The sequence below is a fragment of the Protopterus annectens genome, chromosome 4.part1, assembly GCF_019279795.1.
Source record: "Protopterus annectens isolate FY-2018-M chromosome 4.part1, PAN1.0, whole genome shotgun sequence".
NCBI classification, from domain to species: Eukaryota; Metazoa; Chordata; order Ceratodontiformes; family Protopteridae; genus Protopterus; species Protopterus annectens.
This window is the reverse complement of record NC_056734.1, coordinates 622739229-622762818: the sequence shown is the minus strand read 5'-3', so window position 1 is coordinate 622762818 and position 23590 is coordinate 622739229. Positions and strand designations below refer to the sequence as shown.

General features: G+C 42.2%; 1 protein-coding gene across 11 annotated transcripts in view; it reads left to right on the top strand.

Moving 5' to 3' along the window:
- Positions 1–23590, top strand: part of AGFG1 (ArfGAP with FG repeats 1) — a 1878478-nt gene that overhangs the window by 1149882 nt on the left and 705006 nt on the right. For 8 of the 11 annotated variants that reach the window (XM_044070432.1, XM_044070431.1, XM_044070430.1 and 5 more), the window contains exon 6: positions 4537–4653. The exons of the other annotated variants lie outside the window; for them this stretch is intronic. In XM_044070432.1, coding sequence (XP_043926367.1) covers positions 4537–4653 — 117 coding nt within the window. The remainder of the gene's footprint in view (positions 1–4536; positions 4654–23590) is intronic. 11 annotated transcript variants of the gene reach the window in all.

Here is a 23590-nt window from a genome sequence, read left to right as displayed (position 1 = left end):
CAGCTTCATTGCTCTATTCAGTACTCTACAGGTATTATTACAACAGCTATTGTGTTGTGTTGGGCAGTAGTATGTTTGTACACAGTATAATTACAGCCTTCTTATAGCTACTTCATACTTTCTCTTACCTGGAAGACCTGTGGAGGGAATGTTTGTTGATACTATATGACTGTTTCTACCCATATTCACATAGTCATGGTTACATAAGTGCACTCATACTGAGTGCGTGTGTGCTACTGACACACTCTGCCCTGATTTCTTTCAGTCACCTGGTTGTTGTTCGCAGGGACCAGTAGCTGTGACAACATGACACTTTTGAATATTTCTTGGGGGAGACCACTTGGTGTATGTACTTCTCTTGCTGTCATTTGTAGCCTTGGGGGTAGGACCATGGGTGTTGGACACAGTATAACTACAGCCTTCTTATAGCTACTTTATACCTTCTTTTACCTGGAAGACCTGTGGAGGGAATGTTTGTTAACACTACCTGACTGTTTCTACACATTTTCACAAAATACTAGTTGAAAATGTGCATATAGCTTACTACCACTCCCGGGATTCTAACCATGGCTGTTTCTGCTAAAAATATGACAAGTGTGTGTTTCATCAGAAGAAGGTATTGAGAAACTGCCCTCTCTTCTTTGAATGATTTCTTTGTCATTCTCTCTCTGTTGTGCAGTCTGATCTTGTAACATAGCTCTCAACCAGTCAGGAACAAATCCCGAAAAAATTGGGGACAATCAGGGACACTTTTTAAATTTTAGTTCTATTAACTTGAGATATTAACGGAATTAGAGAATGTGAATTAGTATACATTTCCTGAAGTAAAATAAGTAAATCAGCTCTTAATTATTGTCATTATTTATTAAGTATAATTCACCACCTTTTGTTCAAAAGGCACCAGTGTTGAGGGGTTAAGACGAACAAAGCTAAAATTTGAGTCAAAATCAGGGACAAATCAGAGGTATGATTGCAACATTCTTATACATGCATTCCTGTACATACCTTTTGGCATAGCACAGTGTAGAAAACAGTGGTCAACACAACATTACTATTCAGATATGAGATCTTGGTGCGTGACATTTTTTATATCAGTTAATCTCATGTCTTATAGAGGCAATAACTTTGTCAAATGAGACACTATTGTTTAATTCTTTGAGCTATAGTTGCTATGCATAACCTGTACACATTTCAAATCATACCATACCAGAGTAAACACAACCAGTCCAGGGTTTTGAATTTTATTGACAGTTTTATTTATATATAACCTATATGAGGCTATTTCTGTAATATCGTCTGCTTTATTCAGTACAAACCATACCCACTTTTAATACTGCCAGGTGACATTCTACTACTTTATATTTATTTGGTCTGAATACTACAAGCTAGATTGTTACTCACCAGCCTCGCAACATAGTTTTTGTAACCTGCTAGCATGGGCTTCCTGGTTCGCAGCCCACTCAGCTGGAGCTATAATGAATATAAAGAAACATTTATGCATGCCTATCCATCACATACACAGGCTGGACTTTGATAAATAGTTGTTGATATATGAATACTTACACATGCCAGGGACAGCACCCCTCTGCCTTGCTTCTTGGACCCACTGGTCCAAGAGTTCCCTCTTCCTCCACTTCAAGTTGACATAGTTGTGCCGGACCTGCTCACCAGTCCGAGGGATGCCTGTGGCACTGGTGAGGTCATGGACGAGACTTTCCTAGGCCTCTGCTTTTTATTGGGAGCCCTGGTACTGGTCCTGCAGCAGTCTCGCGTCATGGTTTTTAACATGGATTCCTACCATGACCTTGGAGTTCTGTATGCCCCACTGCTATACTGCTGCACCCAAAGGAGCATGCATCTCCAACACCTGCCATAGTGCCTACAGTGGGGAGCTACAACCAGTTATGAGCTGTATTCCCGCCTGTGAGGTTTAAATACGGCCGATTTCCTGCCCTTTTCCATGATTAGATGGTTTTGAATATGCTGATCTAAACTAAGCTATGGGCAAACCTGCTTAGCTAAGGTTGGCAGTGCTTAAAGGAGCAGGTTCAGCACTGCTTACCAATGGGCAAATCCACTTAGCTGGGCTACACATTGCTTAGGATTCATATTTACACAATACTTACACCCAGTCAGCATAGCTGTGCAATACTTATGTTTTATTTTGTGGACTACCACCTGTATGGGATTAATTCGTCATTCCTGACATATAAATTTCTTTACCTTCCCTGACACCCCCCAGTGTGCTTTCATTACATTTATTCTTGTGTAACTGTACTGTATGGGGCACTTGTGTTTATGTGGGGGTTTCACAGCTTTATTACACTGGCAGATCACATCTGGACTTACTACACTACTCTGGTTAACAAATATGTGTTATTTACTACCCAATTATTAAAAAAATAAATTATGTACTGCTTTCACATGTAAAATGCTACTTGGCTTACTGGGGATCGAACCAGGATTTACTATTTGCAAGGCGAACGCTCTAACCACTTCGCTCTTTCCACATTGCTATGTTTTGGAGTATATACATATTTAGCTCCTCATGATGTGTAAGCCAGGCTGAGCAGAGCTGCGCGATGCGCACACCCGCTCAGCTACACGTAAACTTTATTGGGGACTGAAAAAAAAATTAAACTGTTGTGTTTTATTTTTGTACTGTAGGGGTATGCACGCTGATTTCTGCAACATTATCTGTGGGGGGGGCTGTGCTTTTACAATGGTGATGATATGGCAGGCTTTGCATTTGAGGTATGCTCAATGGACGCTAACAGTGTCCGCCATACCTCTCAACTTTACAGATTGTCACACACTGCCCAGATATTTGCCTTATATTTTTTGTCCATTTTTCATAGAATTGTGGCTTTCGGGCATATTAGTGGCAAATCATTAAAGATTGCAGTTAGAAAATACTGACAGACATTTGTGTTTTAGACTTTATACCCTTCAGCACATTCATGTTAATGCATAACCTGTTATTCTGTCAACTGCAGTGGGTGTGTGTATTGTGAGAGTACTGGTCTCTGACACACCCCCTGCACTGGCACACAGAACCGTGTATGTTTTAGAGCACGGCAGCACGCCTTCATACATATGCATAGCGCACTACCGTGCTGCACGGGAATGGTCCTTCCCGTGCAAGAAAAAGTTATTCTTGCACAGAAATTTGTTGAATCCCAGGGCACATGTTAGCAAAGGTCAGTATCCAAATTTAATAAAACAGGTACAACCTGTCAGCATGATCTTCTGTGTAGACTCCTCTTTACTTCAGAGAAGTTTTTGTTTTGTTACTAACATTTATATTAGTTACATTTTACAGTAAAACCAAATGATCTCTATAAGTGAAATTTTCTTGAGCAGTCACATTTTAACATTGACAGAAATTTGTGATGATATTCAAGTTTACCAGCAGATTCAAAACCTGGTGTACTTGCAATTATTCAGCATTGTAAACTGTTAATTTGGCTGTTAATTTTGTGATATCCTGTTTTGTGGTTCCGTTATTTATTTGTAAGAGAGTAAGTCTGTTAAATTTTAACCTGGTGATCTGTTTTTAGACTTAGTTGCTGTTGTAGATACACCATACTTAAAATTGCTCTGCTCCCCCATATTTACTTTTCTTGTGTGTTACAGAACATAGATTCTATACAGTTTTTAATCAGTATTGAGTAGATGTGTTTTTAACATTTTCTTATAATATTTATTAGATTGTGTTTTGATGTTCAATGATATATTGTGGTATGTAACAGCTTATTCTGTTGTCTCTCCCACTCCAAGGCAGTTTAAAAAATATTTAAATTGGTTCTGAAAAATAAAAAATACAATGTTTCAGAATAATGGCATAACAGAATAATTGTTCCTGCACTAGACTTTTCCTTATAATATGATTGCATTTTTAAACTTATGTTTCTGAATATTTTGTGAGTCATTGTACATGAAATATTTTTTGAGGTGCTCTTGTATCGCCTTTGACACCATGGAAAAGGTAGGATTGCATATATTTTTGTATATGTATTTCTGTGTTTTCCCTCGTGGCTGAATATTCTTTTCAACTGTGCAGACACATTTGGTACCTTCACCTAATTTTAGTAGTGATAGTTTTCATTTTTGATTTTGTCAGAAGTATCATGTTTTATTTTCTTTGTTTGTGCTATTTGTTTATTCTTATTTTTTCAATAAAATGATTATAGGTAGACTTTTAATTATAGTGGTATTTCTTGCAGAAGCATTCCTTTTAACCACCAGAGAAGAGGATAGTTTGCAATAAGTTGCAATTAAAATATATTTGAAATCATTGAACATTAATTCATTTAAAGTCAAGTATATGTTACAGCAGAAAGGACTTCCATCCATTCCAAAATTTGCATAGCTTCGCATTTCATTCCTCTCAGTTTCCCTGTTTCATGCTCATTGTCTGTTATGAAAACATTTTGCAAAACATGTATGCATTTCATCATCTGTACATTTATTTTAATATTTTTCATTGCTTTTTGTTTCATAAGCCTTAACATTTAACATTTTTGTAATTTACAGCCCAGAATAATGCAGACTTTGCAAACTTTGATGCATTTGGGAATTCTAGTACATCGATTAATTTTGGAGCTGGTTTCCCCACAGCTGGTCAGACTGCTTTCCAACCCCAGAATACAGGTAGAGTTGTTTAACTCCTGTTCAATATTACATGCCAAAATGAATGAGAAAACATTTCCTAATATTTCTGCTGAGTGAACTTTTTTGCTTCACTTGCTGATTTTACTTAACTACTGATTCTGAGTGCTTTGGGGAAACCTCAAATTGCTTCATGATTTTTATTTTCCTATGCATGACTGTAGATCCTGAAACTCCAGTCACTTCATCTTTTTTTAGTTACAGTATGCCCAAAGTGTGTTCATCATTGGAATTTGTCTGTTCTTAGGATTTGCATGCGGCCTCATGTAAGGACAAACCTTTGTATGTGTTGTATGGAGTTTACTTGTATCTTGTAGTTGTAAAGCACAGCTGTAGTTTATTTTCATTTGAAGCTTATGCCGTTTCATTCTGAAGTGCAAAAATGTTTGCTAGTATTCAGTAGTAGTTTTAGAAAAACTTAACCAAGCTGTTATCACAAGTTTTTATTCCATTTTGTATACATTTCATGTTGCATTTGTTGATGGTTTTGTATATTGTTTTGGTAAACAAATGAAGGTCAAACAGCTTTGATTTATTTTCTCAAATAACTTGGGCAAATGCATTCTTTAAGCAGTAGATTTGGAGGGAGAGGAAATAAAGTGCAGAGAAAAAAAAAAAAAAAACAAATTTGACCAGCATTGTATAGTAAATCTATGACAGAAGTTGTGTGGCTAATCGGAGAAATGTTGCAGAATAGGTGAAATCATTTTTAAAGATATTAATATAGTATATACTTTGTTTGGTCTGCTGTGTTTGCTTTAAACTATCATCCTGTCATATTGGACTGGTGCATCAAGTTATCAAAAACAATGGTTTTACAAGTGCTTTTGCAGAGGCTGCCTACTTTGCTTTGGGGATCCTGCCCCCTCCATATCCCATTGTCTAGACATATTACCTCCAAGATCCCATGGGCTTGAGAAAGGGGAACTACAGTTTTTCATATGGATCTCTGTTGCATTAGATTTCTTGACTTGGAGGAATTTACCACAGTTAGACTTCCACCCAGATGCATCAACTCCCAGAGCTCTGCAACATCAGGTGAGCCAACTCTTCCCAACATAAGGATGCATTCTTGCATTTGAGATAAGAAGGCAGTTGTCCCACATCATTGTCTTCATTTTTTGCTGCAGCATGTGCGTATCTTGGTGAGAAATTCCATGGTTGCTTCATCCATTTCTGTCCCCAAAGTTCTGAATTTGCAGAATATGTGAAAAGATAAATGCCCCATTGGAGAACATTTCTTATCCTCACTTTTTAATTTTGTGTAGTATCCTGATTTTTGCATTGCAGACTAACTTTCCAAGGAAGTTGTCAACATGCTTATGCAGATCAGATCCAGTGTAAGATTAACATTCTAAGTGTTTGTTTTGAATAGAGAGTCTCTCATACTGGCTGACTGCCAGATTTGTGTGGGTGTTACAAGAAAGCCATTCTAACAATTGGTTGATGCACACAATTGGAAGGTGTAGTGCAAGCTTCAAAGCAGTTGTCAGCTTCATTAGAAGAATTTCATCTCCCTAAGAAGGCAAACAAAACAAGAGCTCTGCCACAAGCAGGAGGAGGGAGGGTACTGCTTTAGAAAGAATGTTAAACAGAAAGCCCCTCTTGTATCTGTTAGACCCAAGGGGCATCACTTACCAGTGATATGGTTTATTAGATGTTTTTATTGGTGTCTTGTATTACTGCTGTCTCTATCCAAACCTTGTGAATTTAAACAAATGTGCAGTTGCACGCATGTCTTCCCAAGTTCAATACCAGTTTGCAGGTGTTCCTGAAGTCATTGTTCACAGGGACATCAAACCTCTGTTCTGAGCTTGCTGTGCAGTCCAGTAAAAATGATGTAGTTTTCTTGGCTTTAGTGGCACTGGAGTCTAGGTTAGATAAATCCACTGAATGTTTTAAATCGTTTAAGAAAGCTCTTGAAGTGGAGCTGTTTATACATCTGTTAAATCTTTGTCCCAAGAATTGCATGCACTTGAGCACAGTAATCCTTCCTTGTTGTCATCCATAATTCAGACATCCTAATCAAGCCTGACCATTTGGAACTTTAAGAAATGGCAGTTGTTTGCATAGTAACAGGTTGCAATGCCGATCTGCTTATTGCCTTCCTCTTCCAAACTCTTTAAACACAAGAATGGGTTGCTCTTTATAGGAAGAGGAGAATTCAGCCTATTTTGCTACTGGGATATGATTTTAGATGATGAAGAGTCTTTATTGTCTTTTCTCCTGCAGAGAATGTATCATTTGATGAAAGGTTCTTTACACCTTGGATTTGCATAGGCAGCTCAGATATTTGGATAAAACTAGGGCCATTTGCAAATCTGAACAACTTTTTGTTTCCTTTCAACCCAGGTCTTTGAGTTTGGCAGTTTCTTAACAAACCATGTCTTTCTGGATCTCTAAGGTAATTTCTTTTTGTCTTTTTTTTTTTTCATGGTAAATATCTTTCTGCCTCTGTAAAGTCTCAATGTGAAGTTGTTCTATCTCGATGTTCATTCTTACAGATGGGTTCGGAGCCAATCCTCGGCTGCGAGTCGGCCAACTACAAAGCTCAAGGTCTTCAGACAGCTTGAGGCCAAGTCCCTATCCCATGATGCACCTTGAGTTACCTCAGATCTAGTTTGCCACTGCAACATATCGGAGGTTTCCTCACAACTAGGGCCAGTATTGAAAAATTTATCTTTATTAATATTTTTCTTGCAATTTATAACATAAAATATTGGTGTTAGTGTATTCGTATAGTGCCTTTTATATCCTTGTTGGCCTTTGTTTTTTAGGCCTTTGTTATTCCCTTCCCTTTTCTGGTGTGCCTAAGCAGAGTGTTGTAGTTTAGAAGTGTGTTTTAACACACGTTTAGAGCCTTTTAGAGTGTGTTTTTTCAGCTTTAGCAGTTAAATTCTAGTTAGTATTATAGAGCCCATTTGTTTTTATTTAAGGGCTGTGTTAATAACAGTGTTTAGTGGATTGAAGTGTGTTTACTAGGTAGTTAGTAGTTTGTAATTATAAGAGTGTGGTCTAGCTATTAATAAGTAGATTCTAGTTAGTGTCTTAGAGGCATTTGTTTTAAGAGCTGCTTATATCTTAAAATTCTTGTGGTTTTTGGACTTGTTGAACACTAGTCTGTGTGACGTTATATATTATTTTTGGTGTACTTTTAGAAGCAAACTGATTATTATGGCTGATCAGGAAAAAACACTCAAGTCTGGTTTTAAAAAAATGTCCAAAGAGTGGACAGAAGATGTCTGTGACTGATAGTCATGTCAGCTGTGTCTACTGTTTGGGTGCCCTGCAATTACAAGAGAATTGTTCCATCTGCCATTCTTTTAGTAGCAGGGTTCTGCATGAAAGAAAAAGGAAACTGATTGATAGAGGGCTACTACAATCATCTTTTCAGGAAGCTGTGGGCGACCATGGCAAAACTGGCAAATCCCCGAAATCTACTAAATCCTCTAAGTCTTCTTCATCAGATCCGACAACATCTAAAAAGACATTAATGTTGACTCCATAGCCTTAGGAGCAGAGCATCTTAGCATTTCAGAGCCAGACCCCAGTCCTGGAAGCAGTCTCCGAAGTACTTAAGTCACCTATTCTACAATCAGTGACACCCTCGATCCACTCTTCTCAGTCCTCGATAAGCCTATCTGATTTGGATGTGGATCTTGTGGTGCAGAAGTTGTTACAGGCACCGGTGTTTGCAAAATTTTTATCTGCTCCAACCCAAGTGGTTTTGGAACTGAAAACTGTTCCTCCATCATCTTCTTTTCCTCCTCTGAGACATACCGGTCCTTTGTAGACGTAAGAGTTGGAGCTGATTATTGTGGAGCCTTTAGAACTGATGCCTGCTCCAGTGCCATCGGTTCCGATTACTTGGACCTCTTCCGAGCCCATCGAGGAGTCTAGGAGCCATCACTCACTGTTCGGGTCCGGGGAGGATAGTTGAACTGATCTTTCAGTTCCGACTTTTCCTCTCGGGGTCTCGGCTCGGATGAGTTCAGCTCCTACCTCTGGTTCGGAGCACGCTGTCCCGATGCCGAGGGAATCTTCTGTTTCTTCGGATTCAGGGGTTCCTTCCCACCGGAGCAGAGGTGCCTTTGAAGCCATGAGGAGAGTAATGCCCCCCAGGGCATCCACAACTTCAGGGCCAACTTCCTCTTCCCCAAAAGCGCCTGTATCTACTTCTGCCTCACAGATCTCTTTGAAGCGTAGAGACCCTGAGCCTCAGGACACCCCACTGGGTGGTCCCTGCTCTTCTGAGACCTCACTAGATGCTCCCACTGATGAGGTTCCCAGGAAGAGAATTTGCAAGAGGAAGCATCTAGACTCCCCGCAGGAGTCTCTCACATCTGACACTGACTTGGAGGAATCAGAAGGGTCCCCACGGCCCCCCTCTGAAGGTATCTCATTTGCAGATATCTTGGAAATTTTAAAGCAGAGGGGTGACTGGAGACCCACCAACCCTACTGAGGATGTCTATCCTCCTGAAAGCTTTTGGGTCTCAGCCCTCTACCTCTTGGATGTCTCTGCCCACCATGGAGCCTGTCCTTGGGAGGCCCAATAAATTTATTTCTGCCCCTCAGGATAAGTCTTTTCTTACAAAGGGGAGTGCCTGTTGATGCCATGGTGGTGGCAGCAGCCACCAAAAAGCAATTGTCAGAAACTTCTTCCTCTGCCCATCCTCCTAACAGAGACTCTAGGATCATGGATAGGTACGGGAAGAGCATGTTTAGTGTAGCGACTTTTGCCATGTGTTAACCGAACTACCTCACACATTTTACAAGACTGCAAAGAGACCTCCTTAAAAAGCTTGGAGATGCTCTACAGGGTATGGTAGCTAAGGGAGCTACAGACAAGGTTACATCCCAGCTTGCTACTCTTAATTCCGTAGTGAACTCATCCATGCTTCTGATTTCATATGCAGCTGATGAAATGAGTAGAGCAGCGGGTACAGTAATCACTCTTTGGAGACACTCCTGGATGCGCTTATGTTCCTTTGCAGAGCCCTTTAAGTCATCCTTTGTCAACACCCCTTCTGATGGCTCTTCCCTTTTCGGGCCCAAAGTTAAGGAAACTCTCACCAGGTGTGAGCAAGAAGGAAAGACTCTGCCGTCGGAGTCCGTTTTTCCACCCCTACTAGACCCTACCCCAAGGGTCAAAAGGGAGGAAAGATGTGGTTCCGAAAAGTCCAAGGAGCCTTTTTGAACATACGTGATGAACCCCCCTCCAGGGGCAGAGGAGGGAGCAATAATGGTAGATGCCACGCTCGCAGCAGAGGGGTTCCACAAAATCAGGGCGACAGAGATTAGTTCTTTGGGAAGCCCTACCAGTGCTCCTGAAAGGTGGCCCAACTGTCATACTCTGGAGGCAGTCGAGGGTCGCTTATCTCTGTATCCAGATGCCTGGCTCAAAAAAAACCACCAACTGGGTGCAATAATTTCCAGAGGATATTTTATTCCCTTCGCCAGTCCTCCCCCCTTGATAACAAAAATTACTGACGTTCCACCCAGTTCAAGGGAATAAGCAACAGTAGAGGTCCTAAGGTTGCTAGAAAAAGAGTCATCCAACCAGTCCCAGTAGACCTGATAAGATCTGGAACTTGCTCAAGATACTTTTTAGTTCCAAAAACGACGGAGGACTGGAGACCTATTTTGGACCTCGGCAGACTGAACAGATCTGTCAAGAAAGAGAAGTTCCAGATGGTCACGCTACAGTCGATGCTTCCCTTCTTAGGGAAAGGCAATTGGATGCGCTCGATAGATCTCCAGGATGTGTACTACCACATAAAAATGGCCAGGCCATCCAGGGATCATCTGTGTTTCCAGCTGGGAGCCAATCTTTACCAGTTTCGAGCCCTGCCCTTTGGTCTCACTACAGCCCCCCAGTGTGTTCACCAAATGTATGGCAGTGGTCACGGCTCACCTGAGGCATTTGGGGTTCCAGGTGTTTCCATATCCAGACGATTGGCTCCTCTCCGCCACCACCAGTCATCAACATATACAAGCCAGGGACACCACACTTGCTCTTTGCAATCAACTCGGGATTACCATATACTCAGAAAAATCTGCCTTGTTGCCATCACAACATATCGTTTTTATCAGAGCAGATTTGGACACCACCACCATTTTAAAGCTTCCCTTAGAAAGGATATCAATACTCCATCAGCATATTCTGAATGTCATATCCAGAGACAAGGTGCCATCCTCAGAAGTACTAAAATTGTTGGATATGATGGCAGCTGCAGTAATAGCAATTCTATTGTGTCATATGTACATGCAAATTCTTCAGTGGCTTCTGTTCACACAATGGTCTTATCAAGAGCTCCCAGTGTCACATCTCATTATTCTAACAAACACATGCAAAAAGGATCTTTGGTGATGGCTGACCTCTTTCCAAGTCATGATAGGTCGTCCTTGTATCCTACCCTCACCATCGGCCACAGTGACCATGGACGCTTTGATCGGGTGGGGGAGCATTTTCAGGGAAGAACAGCCCAAGGCACATATGGACCAAACAAGAGACACATCTGCATATCAATGTCCTGGAGATGAGTGGTACTCTTGGCATTGCAGTACTTTCAGGACTCTCTCTCTCTCTCTCTGGGGACAATTGCGATTCAGACGGACAACATGTCCGTGGTCTGATATTTAAACAAGGAGGAACCAGGTCCTATCCCCTTTGTCGAGAGGCCCTAAGAGTGTGGCAGTGGGCTACATCCACCTAGTGCTTTCTGATAGCAACGCACATCCCAGGGAAATCCAACGTGATTGCAGACAAACTGAGCAGGGCAGTTTTGTTACGTCATGAGTGGCCCCTCAAGAAAGAAATAGTGGAAAGAATATTCCGCAAATGGGACCAGCCTTGCTGTGATCTTTTTGCACCCCCCATGAACACAAAATACAGAAGCTACTTTGCCCTGACACACCCTCCGGGAGATTCCCCAAGGGAAGCACTCCTACACGATTGGCCTCTGGGTCTCCTTTATGCATTTCCACCAATTCCCATGATACCCAAAGTATTACAGAAAGCCAAAGCCCTGGGAAGGACCATCATTTAAATAGCCCCTCATTGGCCTCGTCAGATGTGGTTCCCCTTCCTTTGACCTCATCTGTTGGAGGAGCCTTGGATTCTGGACCCAGTTCCAGACCTTCTGATGCAGTCGTAGGGGGCTCTTCATCCCTCCCTTCAGTCCCTAAAATTGACAGCTTGGCTGCTCCAATTCCCAGCATAGCCAGATTCCATAACCTATCAAACGAAACACAACATATCTTGATATCTTCTCATAAATCCTCTACTAGGAAGTTGTACCTCAGCAAATGGAAGAGATTTTCCATATGGACTTCTCAGAATAACACTGACCCTTACCAAGCCTCTATTTCCTCAATATTAGATTTTTTGACTATGCTTTTCAACAAAGGAGCGGTGTCTAAAATTCGTGTGCAGCTTGCCACCATCTATAATTTTCATCTTCGTACTGAAGGCTTTAACATAATGTCGCACAAGCTATCCAAAGACTTTCTCAAGGGGACTTTCCACCTTAGACCACCAGTTAAATCCCCTTATACCCCCTGGAACCTAAACTTTATGCTCTCACACATTATTCTCCCACCTTTTGAGCCAGCTTCTTCATTCAATTTGAAATTTTTGTCTTGGAAGACTATCTTTTAGTGGCCATCACATCTGCTCGAAGAGTATCAGAACTACAAGCCTTGTGCATAAAACCTCCGTATTTGGTTTTTCATGCTGACAGAGTTTCACTGCGAACAACTCCTTTATTCTTACCTAATGTTTGCACTGACGCTAACCTTAACCAAATTATAGATTTACCAGTGTTCTTTCCTAAACACACCAACAATTTGGAGTATATGCTGTGCACAAACTTGATGTTAACAGACAGCTCAGATTTTACCTAGATAGAACCAAAGAATTCAGAAGATCCGAACAACTTTTTGTTTCATTTTCAGATTCCAGAAAAGGTATGCCTGTGGCAAAAACAGCCCTATCAAAATGGTTATCTGATTGCATCACTTTCACTTACTCAGCTGCCAATTTACCTCTACAACATAAAATTAAGACTCATTCTACCAGAGCTGTGTCCACATCATCTGCTTTTCCAGCTAGGCTACCATTAGACAATATTTGTGCAGCAGCCACTTGGTCAAAGCCTCATACCTTTATCACTCATTATAAAGTTGACAGGGCCTCCTTTGGTTCTACTGTCCTGAGAAACATGCTCCCATGAGCCACCCAAGGAAGATGGTGCTTGGAACACTACCCATCTGTAAGAATGAACGATGAGATAGAACAACTTCACATAAAGAAGTTATGTACTCACCATAACGTTCCATGTGAGTTGTTCATCTCACCTTCATTCTTACTTCCCACCCGCCAACCCCCTCCAAGTTTTTTTCGAGGACCGAGATTCATGTTTTATTATGGTTGTTTTGTCTTTACTATGGTATCTAACTTATAAAGTGACAGAATGGCATATGGTAGTACTACAGGCAGCAAACAAGATCTGTGGTAACTCAAGGTGCATCATGGCATAGGGACTTGGCCTCGAGATGTCTGAAGACCTCGAGCTTTGTAGTTGACCGACTCAGAGCCATCTGTAAGAATGAAGGCGAGATGAGCAACTCACATAGAACATTGTGGTGAGTACATAACTTCTTATTCTACCAGAGCTGATGCTTCTTTCTGGTGCCTTTTTCAAATGGCTGGATACCAATTCCATGCTTGAGCCTGCTACTTGGACTTCTCTCCATATCTTTATAGACATTACAAGTTCAATGTTGTTTCCAGAGCAAGAGCTGACTTAGCCAGGACCATCCTGCATGGATTTATAGACGGCTCATCAGTGCCTTCCTCCTCCCAGGTTTCCTCTTGAGCTTTTGTACTCTTCTTTATGTAAGGAATACTGCAGCAGTGATATAGAAGGACATAGTACAGTTGTCTAAATTCTTACCATAACAGTAGATGACCACGTCTTCTCTGTTACAGTATTCCACTCCTGCCCTCCTTCCCCTTCTGTCATCTCCTTTTTCTCTTGCCTTCCTGGCCAGGGATTCTTATTTTTTTTTCTTCCTCTTGGATGCACATGTTCCTCCTGGGTCCCTCAGTCCTGAGGTATTTCCATCCGTACATCACTTTATGCCCAATACATTCTGCAGGGAGCATGCATATTATGTATGATGTTTATAAATTCTAAAGGCTTTGATATACTGGCCAGACACTGGGATATCCTTGGCAGGAGTGCCCTTATACAAGGAATATTGCAGCAGTGAATAGAAAGACATCTACTGATATTGTAAGATTTTACACAACTGTACTTTTTGTAGAAATTTAATCTAGGGAGCCCTAAACTAACTTTGAAAACCCCATTCTGGATGAGCATATGCTAGTTCTTCATGGTGTTGTGGATAGGGACAGAGTTGCCTTGCTTCCTACCCCAAAAGCTAGACTTGATTATTAAGCAGTCCAAATTCTTGCTGCACCCAGAGCTAAAAGTGCTGTGACTTGGCAGGAGGATGATCTGACGCTTATTCTTGTCAAACTCCTATTTTCTCTAATGTGTCTAGTATAATTAGAGAGGCCGGGAAGAATAACACCAGGAAATCTTAATGTGAAAAATTGAAAAGACTCTCTATTTTGCGTGGGGGGGCTTGTTCACATGACAGTAGCTCCACTTCTGCCTTAACTATAAATTCTTTTTTTTCCCCATCACATATTTTATGTTCTTTAGTGCATGCATATCTTGTTTCTCTGTGCTGGTAAGGCAACAACCTCAGTTAAATGGGTTAGTGGTGAAGCAAGTTCTCGTGGAGATTGTCATTGTACACTTTTGCATTTCAAGAAGGGCAGTTCTTCCTCCGTGAGAATTGAACTTTGTTTTGGAGAAACTGGCCCTAGGGCTTCTGAATCAGTGGTATTGGTCCCACTACATTTCCTTTCCTGGAAGACCTACTTTGATGGCCGTCATTTCTGCCAAGAGGATCTTAGAATTGTGGTCTTTACTATGCAAAGAGCCATTCACATTTTTCACAAGTACAAAGTCATCTTATGGACAAAATCCCTCCTTAATGACCAAGATGGCCATGGAGTTTTCTCTTAGCCATTATTGGTATTCATTCCATGATTACAAAATTCAGGAGAAAGAAATTCTCTCCTTTCGGATGTACATGAATAGGTTAACTGCCTTCTGGAAGGGTAAGTGATTTTGTGCAAATGTATATTTTTGTATTTGTGTTACTAAAAGTATACAGGAAAGGCGAGTGTCAAAGCAAACCCTCTCCAGGTGGCTAATGGATTGCTTCTTTTGTTATGAGAAGTATGGGAGGGCTGTACAGTGCCACATTAGGACACACTCTACCAGGACAGCCTGTGCATCCACCACTCTGTAAAGTCACATTTTGTCTTCTCCACATTTATTCTAAGTATTTACAAGAAAGACAAAGTTTGAGACCACAATCTTGCAAGGATTTATTTAGAGTATTTTGACAAGACAAACATGCCAGCTTTGGTCCACTCTTGGCATTCCTAACAGTAGATGTAGAAGCCCCATATGTCAGAAATTGTTTTGAGCTATGATCCATATGAAAAATATAGTACAGTTGTCTCATAAATTATCGTGAGAACAGATGATGTGTTGTTGTCAATCTTGTCTTTATTCTCAGTGATGGGTCGGATTCGATCCGTCTAATCTGTCTCTGCCTTTACATAAGCTCGAGGTTCTCAGCCAAGCTCGTGGGCATTTTCCCTACCCATAATGCAGCTGTTCTATAACCTCAGATCTCATTTACCATGCAGTGAAGAGTTTCCTGTTAGCTACACTCTGAGTAAGTATTGCTAATTGTTTAATTATTATTATCTTAGACATTTCGTTTCTCAGTCTACCTTCTTTTTGCTAGAGTGAGTCTTCCCTACCCAGTTTCCACCTGTTTAAGTTAGAGGGTCATCTCCATCGTCTGTTTTAATTAGAGGACAATTTTCTTTCCCTTTCTTTCCCTCCTCTTAATTGTCCGTTTAAGTTAGAGGATGAATTTTGTGTGTTCTGCCAAAAAAAAAAAAAAAACTTTTAGTATTTCCCACTGCCCTTTCTTATATTTCTCCTTCAGCATGTTTGTGTGTGCATGTGTTTGTTACTATGTCTCAAAAGCAGTAAAGGAAACCATTAGGTTTCAAAAAGTGTGAAAGATGCGGGAAGAAGATGCCCCTTAGAGATTCTCACATTTTGTGTTTATTGCTTGGGGCCTCTTCATCTCCAAGAAAATTGCTCCATATGTCATGGTTTTAATCAGAGAGCGCTTATGGAGCTCAAGAATAAGTTGATTTTAAAATGTTTCTTAAACCCCTTTTTCAGAGGCTATTTCTTTAGAATCCTCAACATCTCTGGACAAGACTTCAGAAAGGCCATCTTCAGCTCCAAAAGTTTCATCTGAGCCGAGACCAAAAACCCCTTGAGACTCTACTCCACCAGTATCTTTGAGCAGAAGGTCATTCCTGGATCCAAGACTACATTGGAGCCAACAGAACCTTCCCTTCCGATGTCTTCTGCACTGACAGGGACTCTACAATGGAACCGATCGCCTTCACTTGAACCAGTGACTTGCTGGCTCCCATCACCAATACTAGCTAAATCTAGATTTTCATCTTTTTCTACTGGGTCTACCAGGACCTTATCCAATGAAGATGTGGATAGGCTTGTGCAGAGGTTGCTGAAGTCTCCACCCATGGCCAAACTTCTGTTGGATCCGAGCCCAAAGGAATCTGGTCAGAGACATTCCATCTCCCTAGTAACTGTTCCTCCTCCGATCCGACCTTCAGTTTCGGAGCCGGAAGACTCTGATCTCCAGATTGTCTATGTTGGCTCCAGGACCATTGGTTTCCTCAGAGCAGACATTCACTCTGAGTGTTTCCCCTCCATTCGAAGCAGGACACCTCTAAAAGCCACCACTTTCCAGTCAGATCTTCGGAGCCAGCTCGAATCTCTCTGGTAATGACTGCCTCTTGGGCCTTCCGTGTGGGTGAGTTCTGCTCCTACCTCAGCTTTGGAGCTTCTGTCACTGGTTCCGCAGATGTCTTTGGTTCCAACAACCTCTTTCTCAGATCTGGAGGAGTCCTCTGGGTGGGGGCAGTCTGCCTTCAAAATTATGAGAAGGGTTTTGACTCCTACTAAGTCTATGGCACATCCTTCATTGGATCTTCCTCCCTCTATGGGCCAATTTCTTCGTCCTCTCACTTAACCCTTCCACAGGATCGCAGAGACCCCAGGCCTCAGGATGTCCAGCAAGGGACTCCCCCTGTTCTGAAACCTCTCCAGAACATCCCACTGAGGAGTTCCTTCGGAAGAGGTCTTGCAAGAGGAAGCACATTGACTCCTGAGAGGAGTCAAATCACATCAGACACTGACCTCAGTGAGGCAGGAGTGTCCCCAAGGTCACATCCTGAAGATATCTCCTTTGGAGACATCCTGGAATTATTAAAACAGAGAGGTGACTGGCAGTCCAACCCCCCCCCCTTTGGTTGAGGAGTCAGTTTACCTGAAGGCCTTTGGGTCTCGCACTTCCTCCTGTTGGGTGACGACTCCTTCAGACAAGCTTATGGACTTAATTTCTGGAAGGTTTGGGAGACCCCAGATTCCATAGAGCCTACTCCTAGAAGGCCAAACAAGGTCATTACTGCCTCTAAGGATAAAGGGTCTGTGACTAAAGGAGTTGCAGTTGATGCCATGGTCATGGTGGCGACCACTAAAAAAGAGCTATCTGAGACCAGCTCCTCTATTCGTCCTCCTAATAAAGACTGTAGGACTATGGATAGATATGGGAAGCGAATGTTTTCATCAGTGACCTTACCCACTTCACTAGGCTAGAGAGGGACCTGTTAAAGGAACTCAGACTCCCTCCAAGGAGCTGTAGCTGATGCAGTAGCAGATAGTTAATGCTCAGCTCACCACCCTCAGTTCTGTGTAAACTCATCCATGAGGCTCATGTCGTATACCACAGATGGAATGAGTAGAGCTGCTGGTTCAGGTATTGCTCTTCGGATACAGGCCTGGATGCCCCTTTGTGACTCCACTTAGCCCTTCAAGTCTACCTTTGTTAATGCTCTCTTTGATGGCTCCTCTCTTTTTGGGCCGAAAGTGAAGAAAACGCTCACCAGGTGTGAAGAAGGCAAGACTTTGTCTGCCGTTGGAGTACGTTTTTTTCTGTGCCCATTGGACCTTTTCCAGAGGGTCAGAGGAGTAGTGTAAAAATGTGGTTCAGAAAATCCCACAGGTCTTTCCATGACGCACAAGGTGAAAGTTCCCCAGGGACAGAGGGGGCAACAATAATGGTAGATGCCACCCTTGCGTCAGAGGAGGCCCACATAATCAGGGCTCCAGCAAATCTTTCTTTGGAGGGCCCTATCAGCGGTCCTGAAGGAGTGCCCGATTGCCTGCCTCTGGAGGCAGTCTGAGGTTGTTTGTCTTTGCACCAAGAAACCTGGCAAAGCATCACAAATGGCAGATTGCTGCAGAGTATAATATCCAGGGAATATGTCATTCCCTTCCCTTCCCCTGTCCTGCTTCTATAAACACATTCCCGGATGTTCCACCCAGTCAAAAGGAACAGGCAATCTCAGTAATTCAAAAATTGCTAAACAAAAGTGTCATCCAACAAGTCCCTGCAGACCAGAAAGAATCCAGAACTTAAGATTTTTGGTTCCAAAGAAAACAGGGGATTGGAGACCCATCTTGGATCTCAGCATTCCAAGCAAGCCTGTGAAAAAGATCAAGATGTTCTTCATGTTTCACTGTTGCAGTCATTACATTTGGGTAATCTGCTGGCAGGTTTCCCTCAGTCGGCCTGATTAACAAAGTCTTGGGTCCTGCGTCAGTTGCTGTCCCTTCTTCCATGACGTTAGGTCGTCAGGGGTATAAAACATGCAGCCGACGTCATTACATCAGTCTTTCTTGCCGCACGGTGCCCAAAGCAGAAGCAGTTCGCAAGTGCCGGTCGGCTGACTGCTGAAATTTTCGTTTTCGAGTTTCAGAACCGAAGTCTTCAATTAAAAAGCTAAGTACGCCATTGGGGAAACTTTTTCTTGCTCCTTACCGATGTCAGTAAAAGTTAATAATTGCATTACTTGTGGGAAGCAAATTACCTCATAAGGATTTTCATTTGTACTGTATTCCTTGCCTAGGCCCTGACCACAACATACCTTGCTGTCGGTTTTGTGCTAAAGTTAATCAACGCACAATTAAACGTCTATATTTTTGCTTCTAAATATTTTGGCTCACACTTTAATTATCCAGAAATGTCATCTATTAGCAATCCGACTACTGGAATACCTAAAAAACGCAAAGAAAAAGACAGAGACAGGCTGTTGAGGTCCAAAACTGATGATGATGCTTCTCCTAAGCCAGTTCGCCGGTACTCAGTGAGGTGTTTTCGCAGCCCCTGATACCCACTACTTCTTATTCACAGGCCTGTACTGAGACCTATTCGGAGTCCGGTATGCCATAAGATGCTTCAGTTATGGAACCCGCAGATGTCTCTACCTTAGATGGGTCCTGAGCCGCAGTGCAGGCACCGGCTTCTGAGGTGTTTTCAGGCCTACAGATGTGTATATTAGACGCCATCTTCAAAACTAAGGCCAAAATCTAAATCTATGTCTAAAAAATGACGCCTGGGCCACATGTGCAGGACCCTATGCCTAAAAAAAAACAAATGATCAAAATGGCTGAAGATTTAATTACTTTGATCAGGGGTAGCCAACCCCCCCCCCTTCTAAGAGGCCTAGGCAAGACATTGATTATGAATCTTCTGAACAGGATTCTATTTCTTCTAACTCTTCTAATGAACAGGATTTGTCTGTACCTACTTTTGAGGACTCTGATGCAGAAGATTCCATTCCTTCTGTTTCTCCCCCTGAGGATTTTTCTTTTGGGGAAACTTTGCATACCTTAAGGGAACATTTCCACTGGGAAAGACAGGATTTCTCTGAATCTAAAAAGAGACTTAGAGATTTTCATCTTCTTCCTCAGCATAGGCCTTTGGCTATACCTCCTGTTCTAGACATTGGTGATGTTTTTTCAGACTCTAGTATGGCTCCTGATTCTCTGCCTCCAGCTCCTTGTAAACCAGACAGATACTACAGGGTTCCTGACTCCCACAAATTCCTTTTCAAAAATCCTATTGCAGATCCTGAAGCCATTTCTCCGGGTCCCAAGGGCATTAAGGTCTCTATGGCTAAAAATCCCACTCCTTCTGATAGAGATTTCAGAGTGCTGGATAGATGGGGTAAAAAGGTTTACACTTCTGCAACATTGACAATCAAGGCTTTAAACTGTCAATTTCATAAGCTTAAATATCAACAGCATATCATGGGACTGCTTAAACAGAAAATGTTAATTTCTAACTGTTTGGAAAATAAAAATTTACAGGATTTACTGCATTCAGCTGAACAAGTTGGAAAACATACTTTGCAATGTGGTTTTGATTCTTTGGAGGCCTCTTGCAGGGCTGCTGTAACTGGGTCTGTGCTAAGAAGGCATGCTTGGCTCAGAGCAAACTCTGCCTGATCATGTTAAATCAAAATTGTTGGATGCTCCTTTACAACAGGACCGTCTCTTTGGTAATAAGGCAGAAGAAGTTCTAAAAAAGATGAAAGATAAAGCTAAATCTATGCAAACTGTGAAATATTTCTTACAAGTGCAACCTCCAAGATTTAGTAGGCACTGGCCTACAAGAACTGGTCCTTTCCAGTTCCTTCGAGAGCCACTCAAGTCAAATCCAGACATTCCAAAGGCTCCAGGTTTCAGTCACAAGGGACTTTTAGAACAAAACAATGGGGTGCCTCCTCCTCCAAATCGGGGAAACAACAAGGCACATCCCCTATGGTAAACCATCTCAATGACTTCCCTTTACACTTACAAGCACTTACCTTTTAGCCGCCCCTCTGGGGGAAAACTGACACTTTATGCAAGAAACTGGCAGCTTATAACCCAGGACAAGTGGGTTTAAAATATAGTATTATAACCCAGGACAAGTGGGTTTAAAATATAGTATCCCAGGGATACAGATTTCATTTCCACACATTGCCAATCCCAAACGGATGGCCAGTCCTGCCCCCAAATCAGTGGGCAGAGGCCCAGAAAGAAGTACTGTCCCTCATGAACATGGGGGCTGTTCAACTAGTACCAGAAGAGGAAAAGGGACAAGGTTTCTATTCAAGACTTTTCCTGGTACCCAGAAAAGACAAATCATGGCGTCCAATTCTGGACTTATCTAAACACATTTCTGGACATTCCAAAATTCAAGATGCTGACTCTTCAACAGTTACTTCCTATGCTAGGCAAAGATGCCTGGTTGGTAACTCTAGACTTAAGAGGCTTACCTGCATATTCCAATCAGGGAATCTTGCAAGAAGATACCTCTGCTTCAAAGCAGGCTACTTGCATTACCGGTTCTCTGCACTGCCCTTTGGTTATCTACTGCGCCCAGGGTCTTCACAAAGTGCCTGGCTCCAGTAATTGCATTTTGCAGGCAAAGAAATATTCAGATATTCCACAGAATAGCAGCAGGCAAATAAGTCCAAAGTATAAAAGCAAAATAAAACGCAGTGTCACTACAGAATCAGTAGCTTTATTGAATCCAAAGCCAATAGTAAGCGCTTTCATCTCTTCAAATATATCCATACCTGGACGATTGTGTAATTCAGGCAGAAAACAAGGACATTCTTCTAAAACATCTGGCGTTTGTAAAAAGGGTTCTAACTTGTCTAGGGTACACCATAAACGAAAAGAAATCACAACTGGTACCCTCTCAAAAATTACATTCCTGGGTGCAAGCTTGAATACAACTGCCCGGATGGCTTACCTTATGCCAGAAAAGCAAATTAATTTGGTAACTTACTTCAGACAATGATTCCTATCATACCTTGCCTGCAGCTAGAGTTCCTATGGTGGGCAGAGGCCTGTCACCAAAACAAGGGACTGTCATTCACTCCACCCCCTGCCACCCAAACCCTAACTACAGATGCATCAGACTATGCTTAAGGGGCTCATCTGGCAGGGAAGTGCATTCAGGGCAAATGGAGCCCAAATCAAATGCACTTTCATATCAATCAAAAAGAGATGCTAGCAGTACAGCATGCACTGACAGCCTTCAAGGACTACCTTCATCCAGGACAATTAATGATAAAGACAGACAACACCACAGTTATGTGGTACATAAACAAGCAAGGGGGTACACATTCCTACCCCCTTTGTAGACTAGCCATGGCATTGTGGAACATGGCCTTGACCTATCAAATACAGCTACAAGCTCAATTCCTGCCAGGAAAGCTGAATACTCTGACAGACGAACTAAGCAGAAATCTCATGGACCCACACGAATGGAAACTGGAACCACAGATTTTCAACATGTTGACACGCAAATGGGGGAGTCCAGACATAGATCTTTTTGCCTCACCCCAGAACTATCAGTTGGACAACTTCTGCACAAGAACTCTTGGAAAGTGGATGCTCTATCCGTCAGCTGGAAAAAAACTATCAGTCTATGCTTTTCCCCCTCTGCCTCTGCTCTCCAAAGTTCTACTAAAAGTCAAACAGGACAAGCCAAAAATGATTTTGATTGCTCCAGACTGGCCTCGCCAACACTGGTACCCACTCCTGCGCAATGTATCACACCTTTCACAGTGGCACCTGCCTCAGGCGCCTTACTGTTTCAGCAGAACAACCAAATTCTGCACACTCAGCTCCAAACTTTGAATCTTGCAGCATGGCTAATCATCTAAATTCACCCTTAGCATCCCTCAGCAAACCTGTGATGGATGTCATTTTGGAGGCAAGAAGGCCTAGTACTAGAAAATCGTATGCTGACAAATGGAAAAGATTCTATGCCTGGACTCGATCACAAGGAATAAGCACAGCAGTGCCCAATATTCCTCAGGTTTTACAACACTTAACTGAGATGCTTCACAAGGGCCTGTCCTTTTCTTCCATAAAAATCCATGCCCCAGCCATTTCAGCAAATTACAACACAGAACCCTCCCCTCTTCTCTCATCCTCTGCTAAAGCAGTATCTCAGAGAGGCCAAAAACTTAACACCACCCAGGAGAGCACCAACTCCTGTCTGGGACCTCAATTTTGAATTGAAAAAACTCACTCACCCTACTTTCGAGCCAGTTGCTACTGCAGACCTAAAATTTCTCTTATGAAAATCAGCCTTCCTTTTAGCAGTCACTTCAGCTAGAAGGATTTCCGAATTACAGGCTCTTATGGTAGTGGAGCCTTTCATTATTTTTCATGCGGACAGGGTGTCTCTCAGGACCAGTCCATCCTTCATGCCTAAGGTTGTATCCAGTGTGGCTCTTAATCAGACCATTCATTTGCCAACTTTCTTTCCCAATCCTCAGAACAAGGGGGAGCGGATTCTGCATTCATTGGGTGTACACAGACAACTTAGATTTTACTTAAACAGGACAAAATCTGTAAGAACATCTGAACAACTACTGGTGGCATTTGCTGCAGGGGCAGAGGGAAAGGCTATTTCAAAGCAGACTATTTCCAAATGGATAAGCCATTGTATTCATTTCTGCTATATGCACCATGGTAAAACTATCCCCAAGGGGATCAGATCTCATTCCACCAGGACTGCATCTACTTCTACAGCCTTTCTCAGAGGTGTTCCTACCAGAGACATTCTAGAAGCTGCTATCTGGAGCTAAGTTCATACTTTCACCAAACATTACCATTTACCTTTCTTCTCTAAATCCAGAGCTGGCTTTGCCACTGCTGTCCTGCAGGGCCTAATGCTGTATCATTCCATCCTCCCAACAATAGCTTTGGGAATCTACCCAAATGTAATGACTGCAACAGTGAAACACGAAGAACATGTGCAGTTGTGTACACTTACCATAAATGTAGATGTTCGAGTGTATT